This window comes from Artemia franciscana, chromosome 10 (assembly GCF_032884065.1).
Source record: "Artemia franciscana chromosome 10, ASM3288406v1, whole genome shotgun sequence".
In the NCBI taxonomy this organism is placed as follows: domain Eukaryota; kingdom Metazoa; phylum Arthropoda; class Branchiopoda; order Anostraca; family Artemiidae; genus Artemia; species Artemia franciscana.
Genome location: NC_088872.1, coordinates 31,081,037 through 31,106,319, shown reverse-complemented (window position 1 = coordinate 31,106,319; position 25,283 = coordinate 31,081,037). Strand labels below are relative to the sequence as shown.

The following is a 25,283-nucleotide window of genomic DNA, read 5'->3' as shown; positions in this document are numbered from 1 at the left end:
CCTTAAAATGGTAAGTAATTAACTTTCGACAGGCAATGTGAATGTCGACAAAAGACAAAAGCCATGCCAAGTCATTTAATGATGTTTCAAGAAAACAGAGATGAATGGTTTTGGAGAAAAGATAGGAATAATAGTCATAAAATAACGTTTTAAGTAATTCCTTTCTCATTTTTCTATTTTCTGTAGTCCGAAGCGATGATTGTTAAGTAAAACCAAAGTCAAAGGAGTAGCTTGACCATGGTTGCAACCTGGTAAAAAGACACAACATGCCATATGTATCAAAAATTTAAACGCGCCTTTGCTTCAAAACTGTCTATTGAGAAACAATTTCGAGAGGAAGCTAATTCAAGAATAATAAATACTATTCGACGGAATCAGCGGAATGATAATTTGTGGCTATTAAAACATTTTGTGATTTTTTACAGAATGGTACAATATTAAATCCAGTAGCGTGTGTGGATAAATTGCTTATAAATGGGGCAGTCCAAATCCCTGCTTTATATAAAATTTTTTCTAAAAAAATAGTGATTATTACCAAATAAATATTAGGACCACCTCAATATCTTAAAGTCTTGATTGAATTAAAACATTAAAATTATTTCTCAGACACCATAAATGTTTTTAATATTTTTTTTAGTTTACATAATACCTTTAGCGATTCTGGACAGAACATTAAAAAAAATTGACTTTTTTATGTCTTAAATACTTTCCATTTGTACTGTTGTGCGCGTCATAGATATAAAAACGATAAATTCACTATTATGGGGGGGGGGAATGATAAAACTCACCGAACTTTTAGTTTTCTTTTTCAAGGTTTTTGAATTGTTGTAATCCCTTGTCAAAATATAGGCAAATATTTTGCAGTCAGCAGTTTTTTGCTCTTTAAGAATTTAATATAAACTTCTCCACACATGGAAATCTTCAGTTTTTCCACATAGGCGTGACAAGTGTGACAACGTCATTGCATACCGATGCATGTAAAAATGACGTCACCCGCATAAATACTTTTCCCCCCAAAATTAAGGCTCTTAACGAGTTTTCTCAAACTTCTGACATATCTAAATTGTTTTTTTTTTTTTTTTTAGCCCAGAATATATCAGGAAGCCCAATTTATTCGAAAATTCATGGAGCAGTTTTCGAGAAAAATACATTCCCTTGTATATTTAATCTAACAAAATCCTTAGATAGATAAAATCCTTGTATTTTAGCTAACAAAAAAAATAATTTAAAATTTTCCAGGGATTTTTATAATTTGAATTAAAACATTAAAATTATTGCTCAGGCCCCGTAAATATTTTTGCTGTTTACATAATAACTTTAGCCATTCTGAACTGAAAGGAAAAAAAAAATCAACTTGTTTTCATGTCTTAAAAAGACATTGCTTATGCTTATAAGAAAAGAAATTTGGTAACGATATTTTCTGACAGCGATATCTACCAAGCTTCAAACTTTTGGCTTTCTTTTTTAATGTTTTAGCATTGCTATAATACCTTGTCAAATATTGAACCATTATTTGTGATAATTGCAAATTTTTGTTTTCCAATCTAATAATAACAATCTGGTTGTAATAATGTCTGGTCTGGTACAATAATAATCTGGTTGTGTCCAATCTAATTGGGAAATGCAGTAAGACAAATGCCTTGACTTTGCTCATCGAAATATTTGTAAAATACACATTTTTTTTTTTTTTTATAAGAATGGATCTGTTCACAGGTAGCTTTTAATGTAATGAATTTTCTTTCTCTTCGATGTTTGTTAATTTGTTTTAATACGAACAGTGTATTTGTTACTTAGGTGTAGGGACAGCGAATTCCCTGTGAACAAGATTGCAAGCGACATTTCATTTTGACATTTGAATTTGATTATTCTAGTAAAATTTTCATGAAAGTGAAGAGTGAACATAAACTTCTATTTGGAACTATAAAACAACTATTACAAGTTGACTGAAGAAATCTACAATTTGGATCAATCCTGCGATACCTGTGAAGTGACCGATGTGAATATGACATTTTGTGTGGATATTTTTTTCCTTTAAGTTTATGCTCTAAACTGATTTTGCGTCGATATAAAAGGCCTTAAATAGAAAAATATTTCTGGGCTTGGAAAATTATTTCCGTTAAAAATAATTTTGAAAAAATAAGTAGAAACTCTGTAAATTTTCAGTGTCAGTATTGGAACATGAAATATGCCACCTAATTTCGATACAATGTGGGTCAATATTATCTTGCAATATATATTGGATTCTAGAACCCTAAGTAAAACACGGGCTTATAGAATTTATGATGCTTTGTCTGTTGGAAATTAAAATCAGAAAAACTAGGCTAATAATACCAGAAAGTAGAGCTCGGACAATTTAATATAGTAGAACATGTTTCAAAGGACCTTGGAAATCCTTTATATACGGATATCTGAAGTATTTAAAGTAGTTCCTCTCGTGCAGTACTTCTGGGAAAGTCCTTCTCTGTGTTTGTTTTCAAACCATGTATATAGACTTTGTTGAATAAATGAATAGCTTATAGTAAAAAAACTCTTCTTCTATCTCCTCCCACACGAAGCCTTAGCTCTGAAAGATTTGGCTACACGCTTACCAGACACGCATACAAATATTGGATGGGTATTAATGCGTACCCAGACATCACCAAAAAGGAGTAGTAAACGTTTACATTGAGATGGAGGTGGAGCGTGCGTAGCTGTGCTGGCCTTTGACAGCTTGGTGTTACAGTGAACTAGTAGCAGTAGTAATAGCTGTATTTCTAAGATTAAAAGGCCACGACGACATTGAAACCACAATGGCAACCACACCTAGCCATAAGTCAGGGTGAGCATACCTACACCGTATTATTATCCACTGGTGGCTCCAGGGGGCTGGGGGCCCTGGTCCCCAGAGAATTTTTCTGGGGCCCTCTTTCCCTTTTTTCACTTTTTTTAGAATAAATTCGCCAATTTGGTCAATTATTGGCACCTTTGTCACATTGCCCCCCTGAAGATTTTGCTCATTGGCACCCCTGTCGCATTGCCTCCCTCCCTCCAGAATTTCGCTCTATATCCGTCCCTGTTGTAATCAAAAAACTATTTCACTTAATTTTATTTATTAAACAAGTAAACAATCGCCTATACTTTACACATTATAAAGCAGGGATAAAATAAAGGGAGTTCTTTATAAAATGGTCGAACCTCGCTAGCTAAATGGGTTAATGTGCACATATATTGAATAGCTTTAATCAATTTATTTTGTAGGGGGATGAACTCTTAATTGAACCTAATAATCAGCGCCCTCAAACAAAATTATCCTTAAGGCCCTGGATGTTTTGTTTCGTGTGCAAATTTTCAAATGTCTCATCTTCAAGTTTAATATAGCCTACATACGGATGTATCATCTTCCAAAGCGTAACATTTTGCCTTTAGCAACTTTACTTGTTGGCGCTTCAAACTTTAATTATAGACTAAGAATCATTAAGAGGTTATTTTCAAAGCGTCTAATGGATATAGTAACAGATGAGTCTCTTGCACTAATCATTCAAACATGAAAAGGTGCAAAAAAACTACGTACCTTTCCCAAAGAATGAAGCCAGCATCATTTATTGTTGGCACTGTGTGCTGAGGGTTCATCTACAAAAAAAAAGAATTATTAATTTTATATAAAGGAAATAATCTAATAATTCACGGACAGTTTTTTTTCTGTTTCTCTACTTCTTATTCATTCATCTCTTTTTCTCTCTCTTTCTCTTCCTCTCTCTCTCTCTCTCTCTCTCTCTCTCTCTCTCTTTCTCTCTCCCTCTCTCTCTCTCCCTCTATAATATAATAGTTTATAACTTTTAGAAAATAATTACGAGTTCAAAATTTCAGTCAAAAATTTATTACAGTAGCATAATTGATTTGTACAACAACAAAAAATCTTTTATTAGTGAAACAATCTTTATCAAAATCAATAGGTTAAATCAGCACAAAAAAATTAACCTGTTAGAAAAGTGTTTGGTTCTAAATACAAAAGAAGAATATTCCGCATTTTTGTCGAGGACATCGCAAATGCACGTTATAGGCTAATAAGGTGCAAAAAAACTGTAATGTATTTATTTTTAATTTTTTTTTTTTTTTTACTAAAATGTACAGAAAATCTGGAAAATAACATACTAAGACAAAAATCCAAAACCGGAAAAAGCCCCAAAATCGAACTTAAAGGTCCAAATTTTAGCCCAAAACAAAAATAAATTCTTCAGCTTCAAATAAGTTTTGAAGGGTCTTTTGCTATTTATTCCATAAAAAAGTTTTTCAACTGAAAGCAAGGAGCAACATTAAAACTTAAAGCAACAGAATTCTGCTGTATGTGAGGGGGGTCGCCCATTTTCAATTCTTTTCAAGTTTTGTTCGTTTTTAGTTTTAATGCTAAAAACTAATTACTAAAACGTAAAGACAATCTGGAAAATAACATACTAAGACTCCGCAAAATACAAAACCGGAAAAAAACTCAAAATCGAACTTAAGGGTCCAAATTTTAGCCCAAAACAAAAATAAATTCTTCAGCTTCAAATAAGTTTTGAAGGGTCTTTTGCTATTTATTCCATAAAAAAGTTTTTCAACTGAAAGCAAGGAGCAACATTAAAACTTAAAGCAACAGAATTCTGCTGTATATGAGGGGGGTCGCGCCTTTTCAATTCTTTTCAAGTTTTGTCCGTTTTTAGTTTTAATGGTGCTTCTTACTTTCAGGGGGGGTGCTTCCAGGGAGGGTGTAAGGAGGGAGGCTTTAAATAGTTTCGGGTGGAGGAGAATGTACGTCGCTGTGTTGGCCCCAGGTGGTTTGGTGCTGCGGTGAGTTGTTAGTAGTAGAAGTAGTCCTTACTTTCAGTAAAAAAAAAACTCACCCTCTACGAAAAATTCCCTCCCCACGAAAGATTCCTCCATACAACGTTCCTCCTGCTATATAAAATACTCTTACTCCGGACAATGCCATCCTTGGTGAAAACTCCCCCGGAAAATTTCATGCGAACGATTCACCCTGAAAAATTCTTCTTAGCATACCTTCATTTGGGAAAAGGGTTCAATTTCTGATGGTTTTCAAATCATGCCAGAAATTCCTCCCTCCGTGGAAATTTTTTTCCTTGAAATCCCCCTCGGAAATTAACTTCCGCTCTTCACCCTGACAAATCTTCCGGAAAATCCGAACCTTTCTGAAAAATTTCCCCAGACAGTTCCCCATGAACATATCCACATGTAAAATTGAGCCGGCAAAGAGAAAGTAGGACAAAAAAAAAAGAATTTCGTATCGGAATTCTGACAAATTCGCTCAGTGTAAGTTTCCCATGGAAATTTTCCCCCGGAAACTTCCCTTCCCATGGAAAATTGTCTCTGTGGAAAGTTCCACCGGTAGAAATCCCCCCCTCCTCAAAAACATTTGTATACTTCCAAATAACAAATACCATGCGTAAACAATGGGCAAATTTTATACCTTACATACACCAAATTTATACTTTAGAACGTGTCTTAGCGAAGTAGTGAAACTAGACAAGGCACATACGCAGAAATTTTTGAAGTACGATGACGTGGCGGGGGAGGGGGTCTGTTAGAGGGTAGCACAGGTATTTCTCAAGAAAGTAACTATTGTTGCAAGTATTTTGCCAGAAAAATCCTCTTTCTTGAATATCACAGAATTTGTCCTTTCTAAGTAAGCTAGTGAAACAAAACTAGGCACGCATCACAGAAATCCATGTAGGGGATGAGATTCATAACAGGGGTATAAATTCGAAAAAAAAAAACAACGGCACAAATTAACGAATTATAAGCATAACAAAAATCCTCCTAAGACTTATCACGAAAATCAAAATCATGCGGAGAGAAAAAGGATGGATGGCACCAACCTATTATAGGTGCCTAGACTGAGCAGGTTTTAAGTCACACTTTTTTAGATTTTTGACGCAATAAATTTCAAAAGTCACCGTACTGACCTTGACCTACAATCACCTTGGCTCTCTATATTTAAATATTTGTGTAACTAAAACCTTTTACAGCGCTTCTAATTTAAAACTTCAAAGCGCTACTTCGGAAATGTAATTAAATATTTGGATATGGAACGGTCCAGCGGTCATGTTCTTCAGAGACATAGTGGTTTACTCTCTTCAAGCACACATACAAGCACAGAAACTTTTTCTGGCATCGTATTTTCACGAATTGCAGTAAAAATTAAGATAGCTTCTTTGCGTGAAAAAAGTCTAATAAAAGATTTGAAAGCGATGTGTTACCTTAAAAAGCCACCCTATCTCGTCCAATAAACTTTTTTAGTTTATGTGGCCAAGCTATTCAGAATTGACTGGGCGATTTTGCCAATGCCATACCTTGTAGAGCTTGGATAAGAAATCCGAAAAAAAACGACAGAAAACTAAAAGCCGACACCTAATTTCCCGGAAATCATAGAAAAACTATTCAACTTCCTCGCTTTGTTCCGGAGATAGATATATTTAATTTTAATGAAACTTATATCATCACAACCGTAGCAATGTTTTAACGCCACCACGGTTTTTCGCCACCAAATGTTTTCCGCCATCTTTTAGTTCAGGTAGGTCAGCATAGACGTAGATATAGACAAACACATAGACATAGACATAAGAACAGACATAGACATAGACACAAATATAGATATAGACTAACCCAACCTAATCTGTCTATCCTGACCCAACTAATACTCTTGATGATGGAAGATTTCCTGGGTGGCGGAATACATACGGTGGCAGAAAACCGCGGTGGCGTTAAAACACCCATAATCATCACTACATGTGAATTTTGTCTTTAAAAAAACAAAGAAATAAATATAAGATGACAAACGGGTCTATGACCAGTAAATGAAAACGAAGAGGACACACAATCAAAAGAATATCTCCCCCGTACACAACAAGGCGTCTTCAGCGTAGAGGAAAAAAAAACAAAGAAAAAAACTAGAAACTAAATCTAAAAATATTTAACTAACAAATATATATAAAACTAAAATAGACTAACCAAAAAATATTAACTACAATTACTCACATATTACTTTAGGTAATACTCACAATAGTAACTGTAATACTAACTATATATATATATATATATATATATATATATATATATATATATATATATATATATATATATATATATATATATATATATATATATATATATATATATATATATATATATATATATATATATATATATATATATATATATATATATATATATATATATATATATATATATATATATATATATATATATATATGTATAATTTTTTATTATACATAAAATTTTATTATTATAAAAAAATATTTAAAATTATTTAAAATTTTATTTATTATACATACGACACTTATTTTTATATATATATAGATATAGATATATATAAAAATAAGTTGTCTGTCTGTGTGTCTGTCTGTGGATCAGGTGACGTCATGTTTCTGTGTTGACTGACGTCATGAAATTAGTTGTCGTCATTTTTGCTTTGACGGTGACGTCATTCAAGATATTTAAGACATATGTTCACGTAGAAATCTATTAATGTTTAAGTTTACAATGACTGATGAACTTACCATGGCAAAAGCCGATGAAGATGCTCAAAGAGTCTATGCCAAAAAACTTGCTGCTGATAGAGAAAGTCAGAAAAGAAAGCGTGCCGAGGAACTACCAGAGCAACGCGAAAGCAGACTTGCTGCTAAAAGAGAAAGTGAAAAAAGAAGGCGTGCCGAGAAATCAAAAGAACAGCAAGGAAACAGGCTTGAGGCTGATAGAGAAAGAAAGAACAGAAAGCGTGCCGAGGAATCAAAAGAACAGCAAGGAAACAGGCTTGAGGCTGATAGAGAAAGAAAGAACAGAAAGCGTGCCGGGGAACTACCAGAGCAACGCGGAAGCAGACTTGCTGGCAACGCGGAAGCAGATCAATTGCTGGCAATGGGAAACGGAAAGCTCCCAGTAGACTCAATTTCAGGACGTATACAACTACCTGCTGATTTCTGTAATTTAGTGACGTCCAAAAATGAATTGATTGAAAAAGTATTTCCGAATATTCTAAAAAATTATAAAAATAATAAATGGCTAAGTGAAAGAGCGATTCTCGCACCCAAAAATATAGACGTCCACGAAATCAACAATATTGTTTTGACCAAGATTCGAGACCAGGAAGTCCTTTACAAGTCAGTCGACACAGTTTTGGAACCAAATGAAGCGGTTAATTATCCATCTGAATTTTTAAATTCCATAGATCTTTCAGGGTTTCCACCACACGTGCTACAACTAAAAATAGGCGTACCAATAATACTTTTAAGAAATATAAACCCACCAAAGCTTTGCAATGGCACTCGACTTGCCGTAAAAAAAACAATGGAAAACCTAATAGAGGCCACAATCTTGACAGGGCCTTTTGAGGGTGAGGCTGTTCTTATTCCTCGCATTCCCATGATTCCAACGGATCTGCCTTTTCAATTTAAAAGATTGCAATTCCCAATTCGATTAGCATTTGCAATCACCATTAACAAAGCTCAAGGTCAATCATTAGAAAAATGTGGTATAGATCTTAATACTGATTGTTTTTCCCATGGACAATTGTACGTTGCATGTTCGAGGGTCGGTAAACCTGACAATCTATTTATATGCAGCGACAATTGGACAGCGAAGAATGTTGTATATTCGCAAGTTTTACGCAGTTAATTTGTATTTTGGAACCAAATGAAGCGGTTAATTATCCATCTGAATTTTTAAATTCCATAGATCCTTCAGGGTTTCCACCACACGTGCTACAACTAAAAATAGGCGTACCAATAATACTTTTAAGAAATATCAACCCACCAAAGCTTTGCAATGGCACGCGACTTGCCGTAAAAAAACAATGAAAAACCTAATAGAGGCCACAATCTTGACAGGGCCTTATGAGGGTGAGGCTGTTCTTATTCCTCGCATTCCCATGATTCCAACGGATCTGCTTTTTCAATTTAAAAGATTACAATTCCCAATTCGATTAGCATTTGCAACCACCATCAACAAAGCTCAAGGGCAATCACTAGAAAAATGCGGTATAGATCTTAATACAGATTGCTTTACCAATGTACAATTGTATGTTGCATCTTTGAGGGTCGGTAAACCTGACAATCTATTTATACGCACAGACAATGGGACAGCGAAGACTGTTGTATATTCACAACTTTTACGTAGTTAATTTGTATTGTATCTATCTATCTATCTATCTATATAAAAACGAGTTGTGTGTATGCATGTTTGTTTGTTTGTAAAAAGAGCGTTTGCATATGACGTCATTATTAGTACATACGGCTTTGTATATGCACAGACAATGGGAAAGCAAAGAATGTTGTATATTCGCAATTTTTACGTAGTTTGAAACACATATATAAATCTATCTATATTCACAGGTGGGACACAGGGACACAACTACAATGGCGCGTAACGACTTACGCGCGTGGGGGGCCTTGGGGGGGCGCGAAGCGCCCCACCAACTAGGTGTTGGGGTGGCGCGAAGCGCCTCCCCAACAGCTAGTATATATATATATATATATATAAATATATATATATATATATATATATATATATATATATATATATATATCTATCTATATATATAAAAATAAGTTGTCTGTCTGTCTGTCTGTGGATCAGGTGACGGCATGTTTCTGTGTCGACTGACGTCATGAAGTTAGTTGTCGTCATTTTTGCTATGACGGTGACGTCATTAACGGTATTTAAGACATTTGTTCACGGAAAAATGTTTAATTGTAAAATGACTGAAGAACCTACAATTGCAACAGCTGAGGAAGCTGCTCAAAGAGTTTATGCCAAAAAACTTGCTGCTGATAGAGAAAGTAAGAAAAGAAAGCGTTCCGAGGAATCACAAGAACAGCAAGAAAACAGGCTTGCAGCTAAAGAACGCAAAACCGCGCAGTTAGATGAAAATCCACCTGGACAGCGAGAGTCAAAACATATCAAAACTGAAAATGATAGCGATGATGATTGGGTTTGGGATTTTGACTTGGATAAGGTCATCAATGCCTACCAGATTTAAGTTAAAAAAACAAAGGTTTGTCGATATGTACTTCATAGTGACGCTGAAAAATAAAGACGAAAAAGAAAACTGAAAAAAGGTAAAAAACTAAAAAGAAAAAACACTCAAAGAGAAATTACAGACCGGGACACAAATGACGACCGAGACAGAGGGAATATAAGTGACGACCGGGAACCTCAAAGAGAAATTACAGACTGGGACACCCGGACACAAATCACGACCGGGACACAGGGAATATAAATGACGACCGGGACACAACTACAACGGGGACGCCGGGGGCACAGGCGGGATATATAAATGACGACCGGGACACAGGGATTGTTCGAATAGAAATTACAGACCGGGACACCGGGACACAAATGACGACCGGGACACCGGGACACAGGGAATATAAATGACGACCGGGAAACTCAAAGAGAAATTACAAACTGGGACACCGGGACACAAATGACGACCGGGACACAGGGAATATGGCAAAAGCCGATGAAGATGCTCAAAGAGTCTATGCCAAAAAACTTGCTGCTGATAGAGAAAGTCAGAAAAGAAAGCATGCCGAGGAATCAAAAGAACAGCAAGGAAACAGGCTTGAGGCTAAAGAACGCAAAACCGCGCAGTTAGATGAAGATCCACCTGGACAGCGAGAGTCAAAACATATCAAAACTGAAAATGATAGCGATGATGATTGGGTTTGGGATTTTGACGTGGATAAGGTCATCAATGCCTACCAGATTTTAGTTAAAAAAACAAAGGTTCGGCGATATGTATTTCATAGTGAAGCTGAAAAATAAAGAAGAAAAAGAAAACTGAAAAAAGAAAAAATGTAAAAAACTAAAAAATACTAAAAAGAAAAAACACTCAAAGAGAAATTACAGACCGGGACATAAATGACGACCGGGACACAAATGACGACCGGGACAGAGGGAATATAAATAACGACCGGGACACTCAAAGAGAAATTACAGACTGGGATATTGGGACACAAATGACGACCGGGACACAGGGAATATAAATGACGACCAGGACACAGGTATTTAAGAATATCGTTCAAAGACAAATTTTTAATTGTAAGAAGACCGTTGAAAGAGAAATTTCTAATTGTAAAATGACTGAAGAACCTACAATGGCAACACCCGAGGAAGCTGCTCAAAACGAATGTATTCAAGCCGAAGTAGCTGAGTTGGTAAAGCGTTATGTTTCAGGTTCTAGGTCCGATAGGCTCTAGGTTTGAACCTTGGCTTTAGCATTAATACAAAAGAAGAAAAAAACTAAAAAAGGTAAAAACTACAAAAAAACTAAAAAGAAAATATATATATATATATATTTATATATATATATCTATATATATAAAAATAAGTTGTCTGTCTGTGGATCTGTTAGGTGACGTCATGTTTCTGTGTCGACTGACGTCATGTTTTCGACTGACGAAATTACAGACCGGGACATCGGGACACAAATGACGACCGGGACACAGGCACATAGGGAATATAAATGACGACCGGGACACAAGGAATGTTCGATTAGCAATCACCATCAACAAAGCACCGGGACACAAATTAAAGGTAAAAAACTAAAACCTAAAAAAAGACCAATTCAAAAACGAATGTATATACAGACCGGGACACAAATGACGACCGGGACACCGGGACATGACGACCGGGACACAGGGACACAACTACAACAGGGACTCCGGGGGGCTCAGGGGGATATATAAATGACGATGGCGACACAGGGAATCGTCGATTAGCAATCACCATCAACAAAACTCAAGGGCAATCATTAGAATCATGAGGTATAGATCTGAATACGGATTGTTTTCCCATGGACCATTATATGTCGCATGTTCAAGAGTAGTTAAACCTGACATTCTATTTATATGCACAGACAATGGGACAGCAAAGAATGTTGTATATTCGCAAGTTTTACGTAGTTAAAAACATATATATATATATATATATATATATATATATATATATATATATATATATATATATATATATATATATATATATATATATATATATATATATATATATATATATATATATATATATATATATATATATATATATACATATATATATATATATATATATATATATATATATATATATATATATATATATATATATATATATATATATATATATAATAAATATATCTATATTCACAGGTGGGACATAGGGACACAACTACAATGGCACGTAACTAATATGGTGCGTAACGACTTACGCGCGCGAGGGGGCTTGGGGGGGGGGCGCGAAGCGCCCCCACCAACTAGGTGTTGGGGTGGCGCGAAGCGCCACCCCAACAGCTAGTATATATATATATATATATGTGCATATATATATATATATATATATATATATATACATATATATATATATATATATATATATATACTAGCTGTTGGGGTGGTGCTTCGCGCCACCCCAACACCTAGTTGATGGGGCGCTTCGCGCCCCCCCCCCCAAGCCCCCCCGCGCGAGTAAGTCGTTACGTGCCCTATTAGTTACGCGCCATTGTAGTTGTGTCCCTGTGTCCCACCTGTGAATATAGATAGATTTATATATGTGTTTCAAACTACGTAAAACTTGCGAATATACAACATTCTTGGCTTTCCCATTGTCTGTGCATATACAAAGCCTTATGTACTAATAATGACGTCATATGCAAACGGTCTTTTTACAAACATGCATACACACAACTCGTTTTTATATAGATAGATAGATACAATACAAATTAACTGCGTAAAACTTGCGAATATACAACATTCTTCGCTGTCCAATTGTCGCTGCATATAAATAGATTGTCAGGTTTACCGACCCTCGAACATGCAACGTACAATTGTCCATGGGAAAAACAATCAGTATTAAGATCTATACCACATTTTTCTAATGATTGACCTTGAGCTTTGTTAATGGTGATTGCAAATACTAATCGAATTGGGAATTACAATCTTTTAAATTGAAAAGGCAGATCCGTTGGAATCATGGGAATGCGAGGAATAAGAACAGCCTCACCCTCAAAAGGCCCTGTCAAGATTGTGGCCTCTATTAGGTTTTCCATTGTTTTTTTTTACGGCAAGTCACGTGCCATTGCAAAGCTTTGGTGGGTTGATATTTCTTAAAAGTATTATTGGTACGCCTATTTTTAGTTGTAGCAAGTGTGGTGGAAACCCTGAAAGATCCACGGAATTTAAAAATTCAGATGGATAATTAACCGCTTCATTTGGTTCCAAAACTGTATCGACTGACTTGTAAAGGACTGCCTGGTCTCGAATCTTAGTCAAAACAATATTGTTGATTTCGTGGACGTCTATATTCTTGGGTTCAAGAATCGCTCTTTCACTTAGCCATTTATTATTTTTATAATTGTTTAGAATATTCGGAAATACTTTTTCAATCAATTCATTTTTGGACGTTACTAAATTACAGAAATCAGCAGGTAGTTGTATACGTCCTGAAATTGAGTCTACTGGGAGCTTTCCGTTTCCAATTGCCAGCAATTGATCTGAAAATGTTTGACCAGAGTCATCGTTTTGCAATCGGACACGCATATTTGTAGTTAATTTTAATGTTTTTACGTGTGCCCATAAATTAAAATTTTTCAGGCAAGCATTCATTTCGTCTACAGGAGTTGATCTAGGTATTATAGGTAATATTTGCCTGAAATCTCCCGCAAGCAATATTAATGTGCTGCCAAAGGGTTTCAACTTCCCTCGCAAATCTGTCAAGCATTGATCCAGAGCCTCGAGTGATTTTTTGTGTGCCATTGTGCACTCATCCCAAATAATAAGTTTGCATTGCTGCAATACTTTACCCATCCCAGATGATTTGGAAATATTGCACGTGGGAGTTTCTGTAGAATGCAAATTCAGAGGCAATTTCAAAGCGGAATGAGCAGTTCTTCCACCAGGCAGCAATGTTGCGGCTATTCCGGACAACGCAATTGCCAACGCTATATCATTTTTTGATCGAATTGATGCCAGAATCAGTTTTATCACAAACGTTTTACCAGTACCTCCTGGCGCATCCAAAAAGAAAATTTCTCCAACGTTGTTATCGACAAAATGCATTATCGTATCATAAATGTCTTTTTGTTCCGACGTTAACTTGGAAATGTTATTTTGTACATACGACAATAGATCACTCGTACTGTAACTTTGTTCACGATCCAATTCTACACATGTCGAAACAGCAGCGATACGGTTAGGTGAAGGCATTCCCAAATCCTGAAGAGGTCTGTTTGCCATACGTACGCACAAATCTTCTATAATAACTAAAGTGTAGTTATAAATTTCTGATGTAAAATCAAGAGTCATATCTGACGTCTCTAACTGTTTTCGATGGAGTATATCTTCGGACATTTTTGACTTATATTTTTCCCATCACTCTGTAGGAGCTGATGGAGAGCAAGTTGTTAAAATGATGCCAAACAATGCACGAATTTGACTTGGAGTTGACGTTTCGCACGCGTCATTGATGCAGTTATCCCAGTGTTGGTCATTCTCCAATAAATTCAGAGCTTGGCATGCACTACGGTAAGTGTCATGTATAGTACCGTTTACAGTTCTCAAATACTCAAAGGATGTCGGACCGGGTACATTCACCAAAAGCAGGCGTAGAAAGAAGCATTCATGTTGATTGGGGTGAACGGTGTAGAGTCTTCCTATCGTGGTATCTTTGAAGAGGGTAGGTTGGCCGTCGACTGACTTACCCTGTTTCCGACGTTCAAATACTTTATTTTTAGTATTCCACGTGTAATGCGAAGGCACTTCAGTATTCAGCAGTTTTTTTGCAAAAGAATCATTTTTGCAAAGCGAAAAGAAACCGGTTAACTTTGTATCCGGTGGATTCAGGGCTCTTTGATGCACGTTGGTTTCCGAGAAATAAACACGTTGACCTAAATGTACCGCTAAATGAACAACAGCTGGACTACGTTCATCTATCGGAAATGAAAGAATTTGCCAAACAGCTTCATTACTGCTTATGTATCTTCCAGCCTGATATTGTACGATTTCGTCGATATCTTTGATTTCGGGCTGCAAGCCAAAAACTGCCATGTCACTGCCTTTGTTGACGTATTTACATATGTATTTGATTGCCTTTACGGAGTTACAGTATTCAACGTTTATGTGTGCATTAAATGTTTTTGATAATGATGCGGAATATGGAACAACCCACTGGTTATCTACTTCGATGGTGGTACCGTTACGCTTCTTTATTATTGCTGTTTTACCGCCATCTTCAGTAGATCTTCTTCTATATTGTGGGTAACCATCATTGCCAGTAATTGTGTTGGATACTAAAAGTCGAGGATATTGCTTTGTTCACCTTCCTTTGGCAATGCATGGTGAATTTTCGTTCAGTGCACCGCAAGGTCCATGTATCATATTTTTTACAATAATATCATGTAACCCCTTATCGACATTTTCATCAGGTATTTCAGCGGAAATCACATCATCAATTTCGTTCGAAGTAATTTTTTTATGTAGCCAGATTAGTATATGTGCGTGTGACAAACCTCGCTTTTGCCATTCCACTGAGTACATCCAGCATCGCACTGACCCAAACACTTAAAAAATTTACTATGTAGTTTATCAGTGAGTTCAACTTTGCCGGAAGACACGGGCCGTAATGTCATGTCTATGAACTGCCGATTGTCCTTGAATTAAAAGCTGCAGTATCTCGTCCCAAGATTGATTACATGTAAATGTAATAAATAAATCTGGACGACCATAGAGACGAACATACGCAATAGCATCTTGAGCATATTCATGCATATGACGGGGACTGCCAGCATATGACGAAGGTAAAATTGTTAATCTTCCAACGTTTGTGGTATTACCGTCATTTATAACTGCATCTCGCAAATGAATGTATTGTTCAGAGCGGAGCTTGGTCTGATTCAGGCGGATATATAGCAAACGTTCTGATTCAATTTTAGCATACACATCAACGACGAATTGGTGAAACAATTGACGGCATTTTAAAATATAATTTTCTTCATCCTGCCTAATCATTAGTCTATAGGAATAATAATGCATTGCACTGCATTTCTTATTCATTTCTTTGTTAGGGGCTGGATTCATCAATTTAATATTAAAGTGATAGCCGTCGGCTCCATCCCAAAAAATGATAGGATATTGTAGGGCATCGTAGCGTCAATGAGTTTCAGCAATTCTTAGCAACTGAGCGTTTCGCTTATGAAGAATAATATCTCAGCGGAAATAACAATTTTATGCGTATCAGTAGGCATCAAATCGATTGCTGTTTTGAACAGGCGCACTTAATTATTGTTTTCGTGGAAAAGATGTTGCAATTGGGAAACGATTGTCCTTTCAACGTTGGGAGAAATTTGGCAACGTGCATTCAATTCAGAATTGCTATCACTGATGAAGCAAAAATGCAAAAATTTATGATTCTCACCTGAGAATGGTAGAAGGGACCCTGCTCTATGATAAATTTGCCCTTTTACTTTGAAAGCAGACATAAATTGATCTGGATTTTCGATTTGGGCTCCAAACGACGTCATTTAGAAACATGAGTTACATTTTCTGATTTGTGACAAAAAACGCTTAGATTCTGACGTAGTTCCAGTAAGGAATGTCTTCAATGGCTCTGGTGGTGCAGCCAATAGAGGAAGTTTAACTTTTCCTGAGGCGCAACACATTCCCATTGTTTCACCATTGAATTTCAAGGCCTTGCAATAGGGACAAATTCTAGACATAGTCCCGATTTGAACACATCTACTCAAGCTATAATCATCGACTGGGCTGTACCTGAATGCCAGGCGATAACTTTCAGGTTGCTCTGATTCCTTGGCACGCTTTCTTTTCTTACTTTTTCTATCAGCAGCAAGTCTGATTTCTTGCTGTTCTTGTGATTCCTCTGCACGCCTTCTTTTTTCACTTTCTCTTTTAGCAGCAAGTCTGGTTTCATGTTGCTCTGGTAGTTCCTCGGCATGCCTTCTTTTTTCACTTTCTCTTTTAGCAGCAAGTCTGGTTTCATGTTGCTCTGGTATTTCCTCGGCAAACCTTCTTTTATCACTTTCTCTTTTAGCAGCAAGTCTGATTTCGCGTTGCTCTGGTAGTTCCTCGGCACGCTTTCTGTTCTTTCTTTCTCTATCAGCCTCAAGCCTGTTTCCTTGCTGTTCTTTTGATTCCTCGGCACGCTTTCTTTTCTTACTTTCTCTATCAGCAGCAAGTTTTTTGGCATAGACTCTTTGAGCATCTTCCTTGGCTGTTGCCATTGTAAGTTCATCAGTCATTTTACAGTTAAACATTAATAGATTTCTACGTGAACGCATGTCTTAAATATCTTTAATGACGTCACCGTCATAACACAAATGACGACAACTAACTTCATGACGTCAGTTAACACACAAACATGACGTCACCCGACAGACAGACCCACACATCCACAGACAACTTATTTATATATATATATATAATAGCTGTTGGGGTGGCGCTTCGCGCCACCCCAACACCTAGTTGGTGGGGGCGCTTCGCGCCCCCCCCCCCCAAGCCCCCCCGCGCGCGTAAGTCGTTACGCGCCATATTAGTTACGCGCCATTGTAGTTGTGTCCCTATGTCCCACCTGTGAATATAGATATATATATATATATATATATATATATATATATATATATATATATATATATATATATATATATATATATATATATATATATATATATATATATATATATATATATATATATATATATATGTTTTTAACTACGTAAAACTTGCGAATATACAACATTCTTTGCTGTCCCATTGTCTGTGCATATAAATAGATTGTCAGGTTTACCGACTCTTGAACATGCAACATATAATGGTCAATGGGAAAACAATCCGTATTCAGATCTATACCTCATGATTCTAATGATTGCCCTTGAGCTTTGTTGATGGTGATTGCTAATCGACCATTCCCTGAGTCGCCATCGTCATTTATATATCCCCCTGTGCACCCCGGCGTCCCCTTTGTAGTTATGTCCCTGTGTCCCGGTCGTCATTTATATTCCCTGTGTCCCGGTCGTCATTTGTGTCCCGGTGTTCCAGTCTGTGATTTCTCTTTGAGTGTCCCGGGCGTCATTTATATTCCTTGTGTCCCGGTGTCCCGGTCGTCATTTATATCCCCCTGTGCCCCCCGGCGTCCCCATTGTAGTTTTTTTTCTTTTTAGTTTTTTTTGTAGTTTTTACCTTTTTTAGTTTTTTTTCTTCTTTTGTATTAGTGTGAAATAATTCAGACGTCATATGCGGACAAACACGACGTCACTCGACAGACAGACAGACAGACATAACCCACAAACAACTTATTTTTATATATATTTATTCATATTTTTTTAGTTTTCTTTTTCTCTTTTATTTTTCAGTTTTTTCCTTTTTTTTAGTTTTTTTCTTTTTTAGTTTTTAGTTTTTTTTAGTTTTTTACCTTTTTTTAGTTTTTTTTAGTTTTTTTAGTTTTTTAGCTTTTTTAGTTTTTTTATTAGTTTTTATTTTTTTTGTAGTTTTTGCCTTTTTTTATTTTTTTCAGTTTTTTTTTAGTTATTAGATTTTTACCTTTTTTTAGTTTTTTTTAGTTTTTTAGCTTTTTTAGTTTTTTTTTCTTTTTAGTTTTTTTTGTAGTTTTTACCTTTTTTAGTTTTTTTCTTCTTTTGTATTAGTGTGAAATAATTCAGACGTCATATGCGGACAAACATGACGTCACCTGATCCACACATCCACAGATCCACACACAGACAACTTATTTTTATATATATAGATAGATAGATATACAGATATATATATATATATATATATATATATATATATATATATATATATATATATATATATATATATATATATATATATATATATATATATATATAGATTTTAGACCAGGGCAACTCTTATAGAAGGAATTATCGTAGAAACATCGAAAAAGCTCATTCGATTGAAAACTGAAAACCCACATGCGTTTTTAAGACAAGAACATGATTTGCACTTTACTGAAAACAAAATACAGTGTAAATATTTTCAATTTTTACTTTAGTAAATGAAAAATTATCAAAACTTTAAGGAATAAATATCAGTACATGTATATTAAACTGAAAATCTACGGTCATTTTTTTTTGTAAAGTATAAATTATGTTCTGGTATTGAGAAGGCATGGGGGTTATCAGCCCTACTCATGTTAATTCTGTTCGTTTTTAGTTTGACTTGGTTATTTATTGTAATTTCTATACGTTTTTGGTTTTATTTATTTATTGATGGTGATTTTGGGTAGTTTTAGGATCGGAAGATTATTTGAATTTATTTCTGGTCACTTTTGGCTTATGGAGCTACTTGCTTTTCTTTGAAAAACATATTTTGCGGAATAAGTTTTTTAAATTCATCAAGTTAAGAAAAACTAAGCTCAAAATTAAAAGGTCAGCACAATTTATGAGATTTGTATGTAGAACTATCCAAGAATGGATCACGGATCAATTAGCTGGCAGAAAGCCGCTTTGGAGACTTAATGTCATTTCCTTTATCTTGTTCGGGCCTTCAGCTCTTACAAATGTGCCTCACTTCGCTCGGATATTCGGCACTAACTCGCCTATATCATGACGCCACATGCTCTTCGTTCATCATATAAAATAAGCGCCAAACTTTAGAACACCCTTCCTCGAAGCTGCTCCCCCTACCACACAAATTCAATTTTGGTGCTTTATTTTCGTTCCTCATTATTTCAGACATTTTTTCCATGTCATTTGCTTTAGCTGATTGGAGTCATTTGTCAACTTGCATAATTTCTCAAACGTCTACTTCCTATTCTATTGAACATTGCTTGTTGTCACGTGTCTTCAAACTGTAAATTTTGTTGCGGGTCATTTTCCTTTGCGACTCCTAATGATTTTTGCTATTGCGTGTCTTTAATAGCAGATTATTTCGTCAACCATTTTTGTTTTCGATTCATTTTGGCACTTGTTGCCAGAAGTATTCTAAGTGCATATCATTGTGCTCTATTTTTGCTTGGGATTCGTCTCTTGGCAGGCTTATATATATTTATTTCTCGCTGTTGCTTGTCTTCTAACAGCTGATTAATGTGATTTCTTTTCCAGCTTTCCCCCCAGTAATTACTTTTGCTTAAATTATCTTGTTACATAATTCAGTTTTTGTTTGTAATTTCTTGTAATTCTTGCTTGTTGCGCGTCATTTTCTTTATAATTCGATGAAATCCTTGCTATTGATGGCTTTTAACCGCAGAATTCAGTGTCCATCATTTTCATTTGCAATTCGTTATGATGCTTGTTGTCGCATGTCTTCTAACCCAAAAGATTTTAATTCCTCTCCCAAGGCACTTTTAACAGTTTCCACAATGACTGAACACAGAGACCCCTGAAGGTAAATACTTGACAGTTGCTTCCGTTTACATTATTCACTTTTTCTGGATACTAATCATCCAACAACACCCGGCGGGTAACTTAATAATTATAATCTGACTTTTAATGCTTCTAAATTTAGAAATATCATCGCTATTTTACACATGCGACATTTTCTAGTGGGGAATTATCGGTACGGAATTTTCTGGGAATATTTTTCGTGGTGGGTTTTTCAAGGGGGAGGGTTTGAATTTCCATTCTTCTGAGATCGTAGCAACGCACAACGGGTAAGCTTGCACTGAAATAAATTATATATTGACACAACGATACATTTTGTCTACAAGTTTCACAGATAAACATAGCATAACTATTATACTTCATTATATCATAAATGATATGACAGTTTACAAAAGAATTTCTTATATTTTATCCGCGTATTTTAGGTAAGTTTTAACTGTATATTTTACGGTACTACAGGAGTTCATGTTGGAAGCTAAAAGTCGTGCCAATAAAAAGAACAATGACCGCGGTCTGGAGGAAAAAAAACAATAAATAAAATAATGCTACTTTAAGAAATTCCCAAATGAAAATTTTTTGTGGGTGGCTGAGATGTTACAGAAAACTAGTGCATAAAGTGCTAACACCAATTTTAATTTAGTAAGTTACATTGAAGAATTACTTTCACTGAAGCTAAGCTTACCTGCACAAACCATGGATGCTTATGTTCAGCCTTTTGATACATGTCAATCTTTCGCATGTCAACATCCAATCCTAGTGCTTTAATGCACATCATCACTGAACGACATGATGGTGAACCAGGCATATAGATAAATTCAATATCACTGTACACCATATTGATAGCAAGTAATACCTGTACCTACAGAGAAAATTAGAATTAGAACTAAATCTGCACTGTAATACGAGCAATCGGAGGCCTTAGCGGTCTGAGCATGATATGTACCAACAGATTGTCACAGAAAAGCGTATCAGTAATATCCACAGAACGGATGTGGGTATCAAGTTGAAACTCTGAGGGCTTCTACTGCTGCTACTACTATTACTAGGACTACAACCATTACTGTTACTACTATTGAACAAAATCAAAAGGGTTTAAGTCTACCCAGCATGTCAAAATGGCATTGGTACAATATCTCAGGCACTGAATATGGTATTAAGTTAAAACTTCCTGGGGAAGTTGAGGAGTATGTAAAACTAGATAAAAAGGCACTAGATGTATGTTGGTTGTCAAAAGGGCTGATAAACAATATCTCAGGAACGGCTGACGGTATTAAGTTGAAACTTTCAGGGTTACAACGACTACTCTTGCTGCTGCTATTACTGCTATGAAATTAAATCAAAAGAGTTTAATTCCATCCAGACTTTTAAAATGGCAAGAGACAGTATTTCAGGAACGGAACAGGATATTATATAGAAACTGTCAAGGAAATTTTTCGTTGATGTAATACTGAATCAAAAGGCACAATGTGCATGCAGGTTGTCAAAATGTATCAGCAGTATCTCAGGAACGGCTGAGGGCATTAAATTGAAAGTTTCAGGGCTACTACAACTGCTGATACATCTACTACTATTACTACAACTACTACTTATGCTGCTGCTACTACTACTACTGTTGTTGCAACTATTTGCGACTGCAATTGCGACTGCTTACAATTGCGAATAATACTTGTTACTGCTTGCGTGTGCAACTACTTGCGACTGCGACTATTTGCAACTACGAATACTTGCGACTGCGATTAATTGCAACTTCGACTCCAACTGCTAATGACTACGACTACTTGGAACTGCGATTGCAACTACTGAACTGCTTGCGTTTACAGCTACTGACGACTGCGAACGCGATTACTTGGAAATGTGACTTCGACTATCTGACACAGTGACTGCGGCTACTTCTGACTGCAACTTCGATTACTTGGAACTGCGACTGCATACAACTCGCTGCTACTATTACCGTTGAACTAAACCAAAAGAGTTTTAAGTGCATCTGGGTTGTCAAAACAGCAAAGATACAATATCTCAGGAATCAAGTGTACAGATCGTCAAAAGGACGTATGTACGATATCCAAGGAAGAACTAAGGGAAAACGCTAAAACTTCAGTGTATGCTGCCGTGGATGATGAACAAGATCAAAAGACACTATCTATATCCAATTTTGTCAAAAGGGCATATATGAGTTTTATCAGGAACGGCAAAGAGCATTAAGATACAATTGACAGGGCATATTAAGTGCGAAGTTGAACTGAATCCAAAAACACTATATGAATCAATGGCTGTCAAAAGGGTGTCTGCTATATCTTTGGAAAGGCTACGCTAATTAAGCTGAAACTTTCAGAATCTGGAGTGTAATTGTTGATTAATACTTGTCTATATTCAAGGTTGTAACAAGACGGTGGCTAGAAATCTGTCTGCTCAATAGAACCCAAAAAGATAAGCAGATTTTCAACCCGTTTATTTGAATATTATTCCCCGTACCTATCCATCCACAGCACCATAGTATAAGCAATATTAAAAGTTGTAGCAACACACTTTGCAGCATAACTGGATTCTAAATCTGGATTCTTATAGAGATTAAATAAAAAAAACAAGTTTTTTTTTAACTGAAAGTAAGGAGCGACATTAAAACTTAAAACGAACAAAAATTACATCGTATATGAAAGGGGCTGCTTCATCATAACGCCCCGCTCTTTACACTAAAGTTTGACTCTTTCTCTCAACTCTTCTTTTTAAAACAGTAAAAAACTTTAGCGTAAAGTGCGGGGCGTTGATGAGGAAGCAGCCCCTTTCATATACGAAGTAATTTCTGTTCGTTTTAAGTTTTAATGTTGCTCCTTACTTTCAGTTAAAAAAAACTTTTTTTATTTAAAAAAAAAACTTAATTTCTGAACACTTTTGAATCAATGCATGTTTCGATTTTGGCTCTCCGCAGAGGAATAATTAAAATGAAATTTTCATTTTTTTTTGGGGGGGGGGCTAAATAGCTTTCTCATAATTTTGATCGAATGATTTTGAGAAAAAAAGAGCGGGGGAGGAAGCCTAGTTGCCCTCCGATTTTTTGGTTAATTAAAAAGGCAACTAGACCTTTTAACTTTTTACGAATCTTTTTATTAGTAAAAGATATACGTAACTTATAAATTAGCTTACGTAAAGAACTTGTGCATTCTCATGTTTTTATTACATATATGAGGGAGTTCGCCCCCTCTTTACACTAAAGCTTAAATTTTGTCCCAATTCATTAAGAATGACCACTGAATCACAAAAGCCGTAGAATAAATAGTTGAAATTACTAAAAATACTTTAGCGTAAAGAGCAAGGTTTTAGGAGGAGGTGAGCCCCTCATATGGGTAATAATTTCTGTTTGTTTTAAGTTTTAATGCTACTTCTTACTTCCAGCTGAAAAAAAACATTTTCATATTTATTTTTTCATTGTTTTTTTTTTTTTAAATAATGCTAGTAAATCCTGCGCTCCCTTCATGGAAATTTTCTTCCTTCATAACAAATTCCTCGATGGAAAGTTCCCCCAGCATATCCCCCTCTTCACAACTCCTGCCCCAACCAAAAAATCCTCCTGAAAACGCCTGTACACTTCCCAATAACTATTACTATATGTAAGCACTGGTCGAAGTTTGTAACTTGTTGCCCCTCCCACGGGGACTGTGGGGGAGTAAGGCGTCTCCAAAGACATAGTTATAAAGTTTTTCGACTACGCTGAATAAAATGGCTATCTCAGAATTTTGATCCGTTGACTTTGGGAAAATAATTAGCGTGGGAGAGGGCCTAGGTGCCCTCCAATTGTCTTGGTCACTTAAAAAGGGCACTAGAACTTTTCATTTTCCGTTAGAATGAGCCCTCTCGCAACATTCTAGGACAACTGGGTCGATACCATCACCCCTGGAAAAAAAAACAACAAACAAATAAACACGCATTCGTGATCTGCCTTCTGGCAAAAAATACAAAATTCCACATTTTTGTAGATAAGAGCTTAAAACTTCTACAGTAGGGTTCTCTGATACGCTGAATCTGACGGTGTGATTCTATGACTTTTAGGGGGTGTTTCCCCCTATTTTCTAAAAAACGTAAATTTTCTCAGGTTCGTAACTGTTGATGGGTAAGACTAAACTTGATAAAACTTATATATTTAAAATCAGCATTGAAATGCAATTCTTTTGATGTAGCTATTGGTATTAAAACTCCATTTTTTAGAGTTTTGGTTACTATTGAGCCGGGTCGCTCCTTACTACACGAACTGTTTGAAAAACAGAAAATACTTTTTTTACCCAATGAAAATGACAAAGTAAACTAAAAAAACGAACAGAAATTAATTTAAACAATTTTTTTCCACAAAGAAGTTTTTGAAAGAAAATTAAACAGCTAAATTAAACCAAAGATGAGAAAAAAAAGTCAAATAGTATTCCAAGTGAAACGACTATAAATTACTATCAATAAATAAACCCAGAAAGAACAGAAAATACAATAAATAACCAAGTCAAACTTAAGGCGGACAGGAACTACCAAAAAGGGGAGGGCTATCACTCCCTCTGCCTTCTAAAAACCAGAACGTAGTTTACACATTACTGAAGACAAAATACATTTTAAACAATTCCTGAAATGAACTGAACTCTACAAAACAAGTAATACAAAATTGTTGAGACTTTCAGAAATGAATATCAAACTGTAAAAACTGTAAATCCGCATTATTTCAAACTGTAAATCGGCATTCATTGCTTCTTTTCAGTAAACTTAGTTATTAGGGCCATTTTTATGTTATGAGAAATAAAAAAAATGGCTCGAAATAAAAACTGTAAGAAAAATCATAACATCAAACCTGAAGATAACAAATACTGCTTTATATGAAAAAATTAATCCTAAGACGAACAGAAAAGAA

General features: G+C 35.6%; 1 protein-coding gene across 3 annotated transcripts in view; it reads right to left on the bottom strand.

Annotated features, from left to right (window-relative positions):
• The window catches only part of LOC136032066 (glutathione S-transferase 1-1-like), a 78,816-nt gene that overhangs the window by 49,776 nt on the left and 3,757 nt on the right, over positions 1-25,283 (bottom strand). For all 3 annotated transcript variants that reach the window (XM_065712186.1, XM_065712185.1, XM_065712187.1), the window contains exons 2-3: positions 21,084-21,260; positions 3,551-3,609 (exon numbers count right to left, since the gene is read on the bottom strand). In XM_065712186.1, coding sequence (XP_065568258.1) covers positions 3,551-3,609; positions 21,084-21,236 — 212 coding nt within the window. In that variant the 5' untranslated portion in view covers positions 21,237-21,260. The remainder of the gene's footprint in view (positions 1-3,550; positions 3,610-21,083; positions 21,261-25,283) is intronic.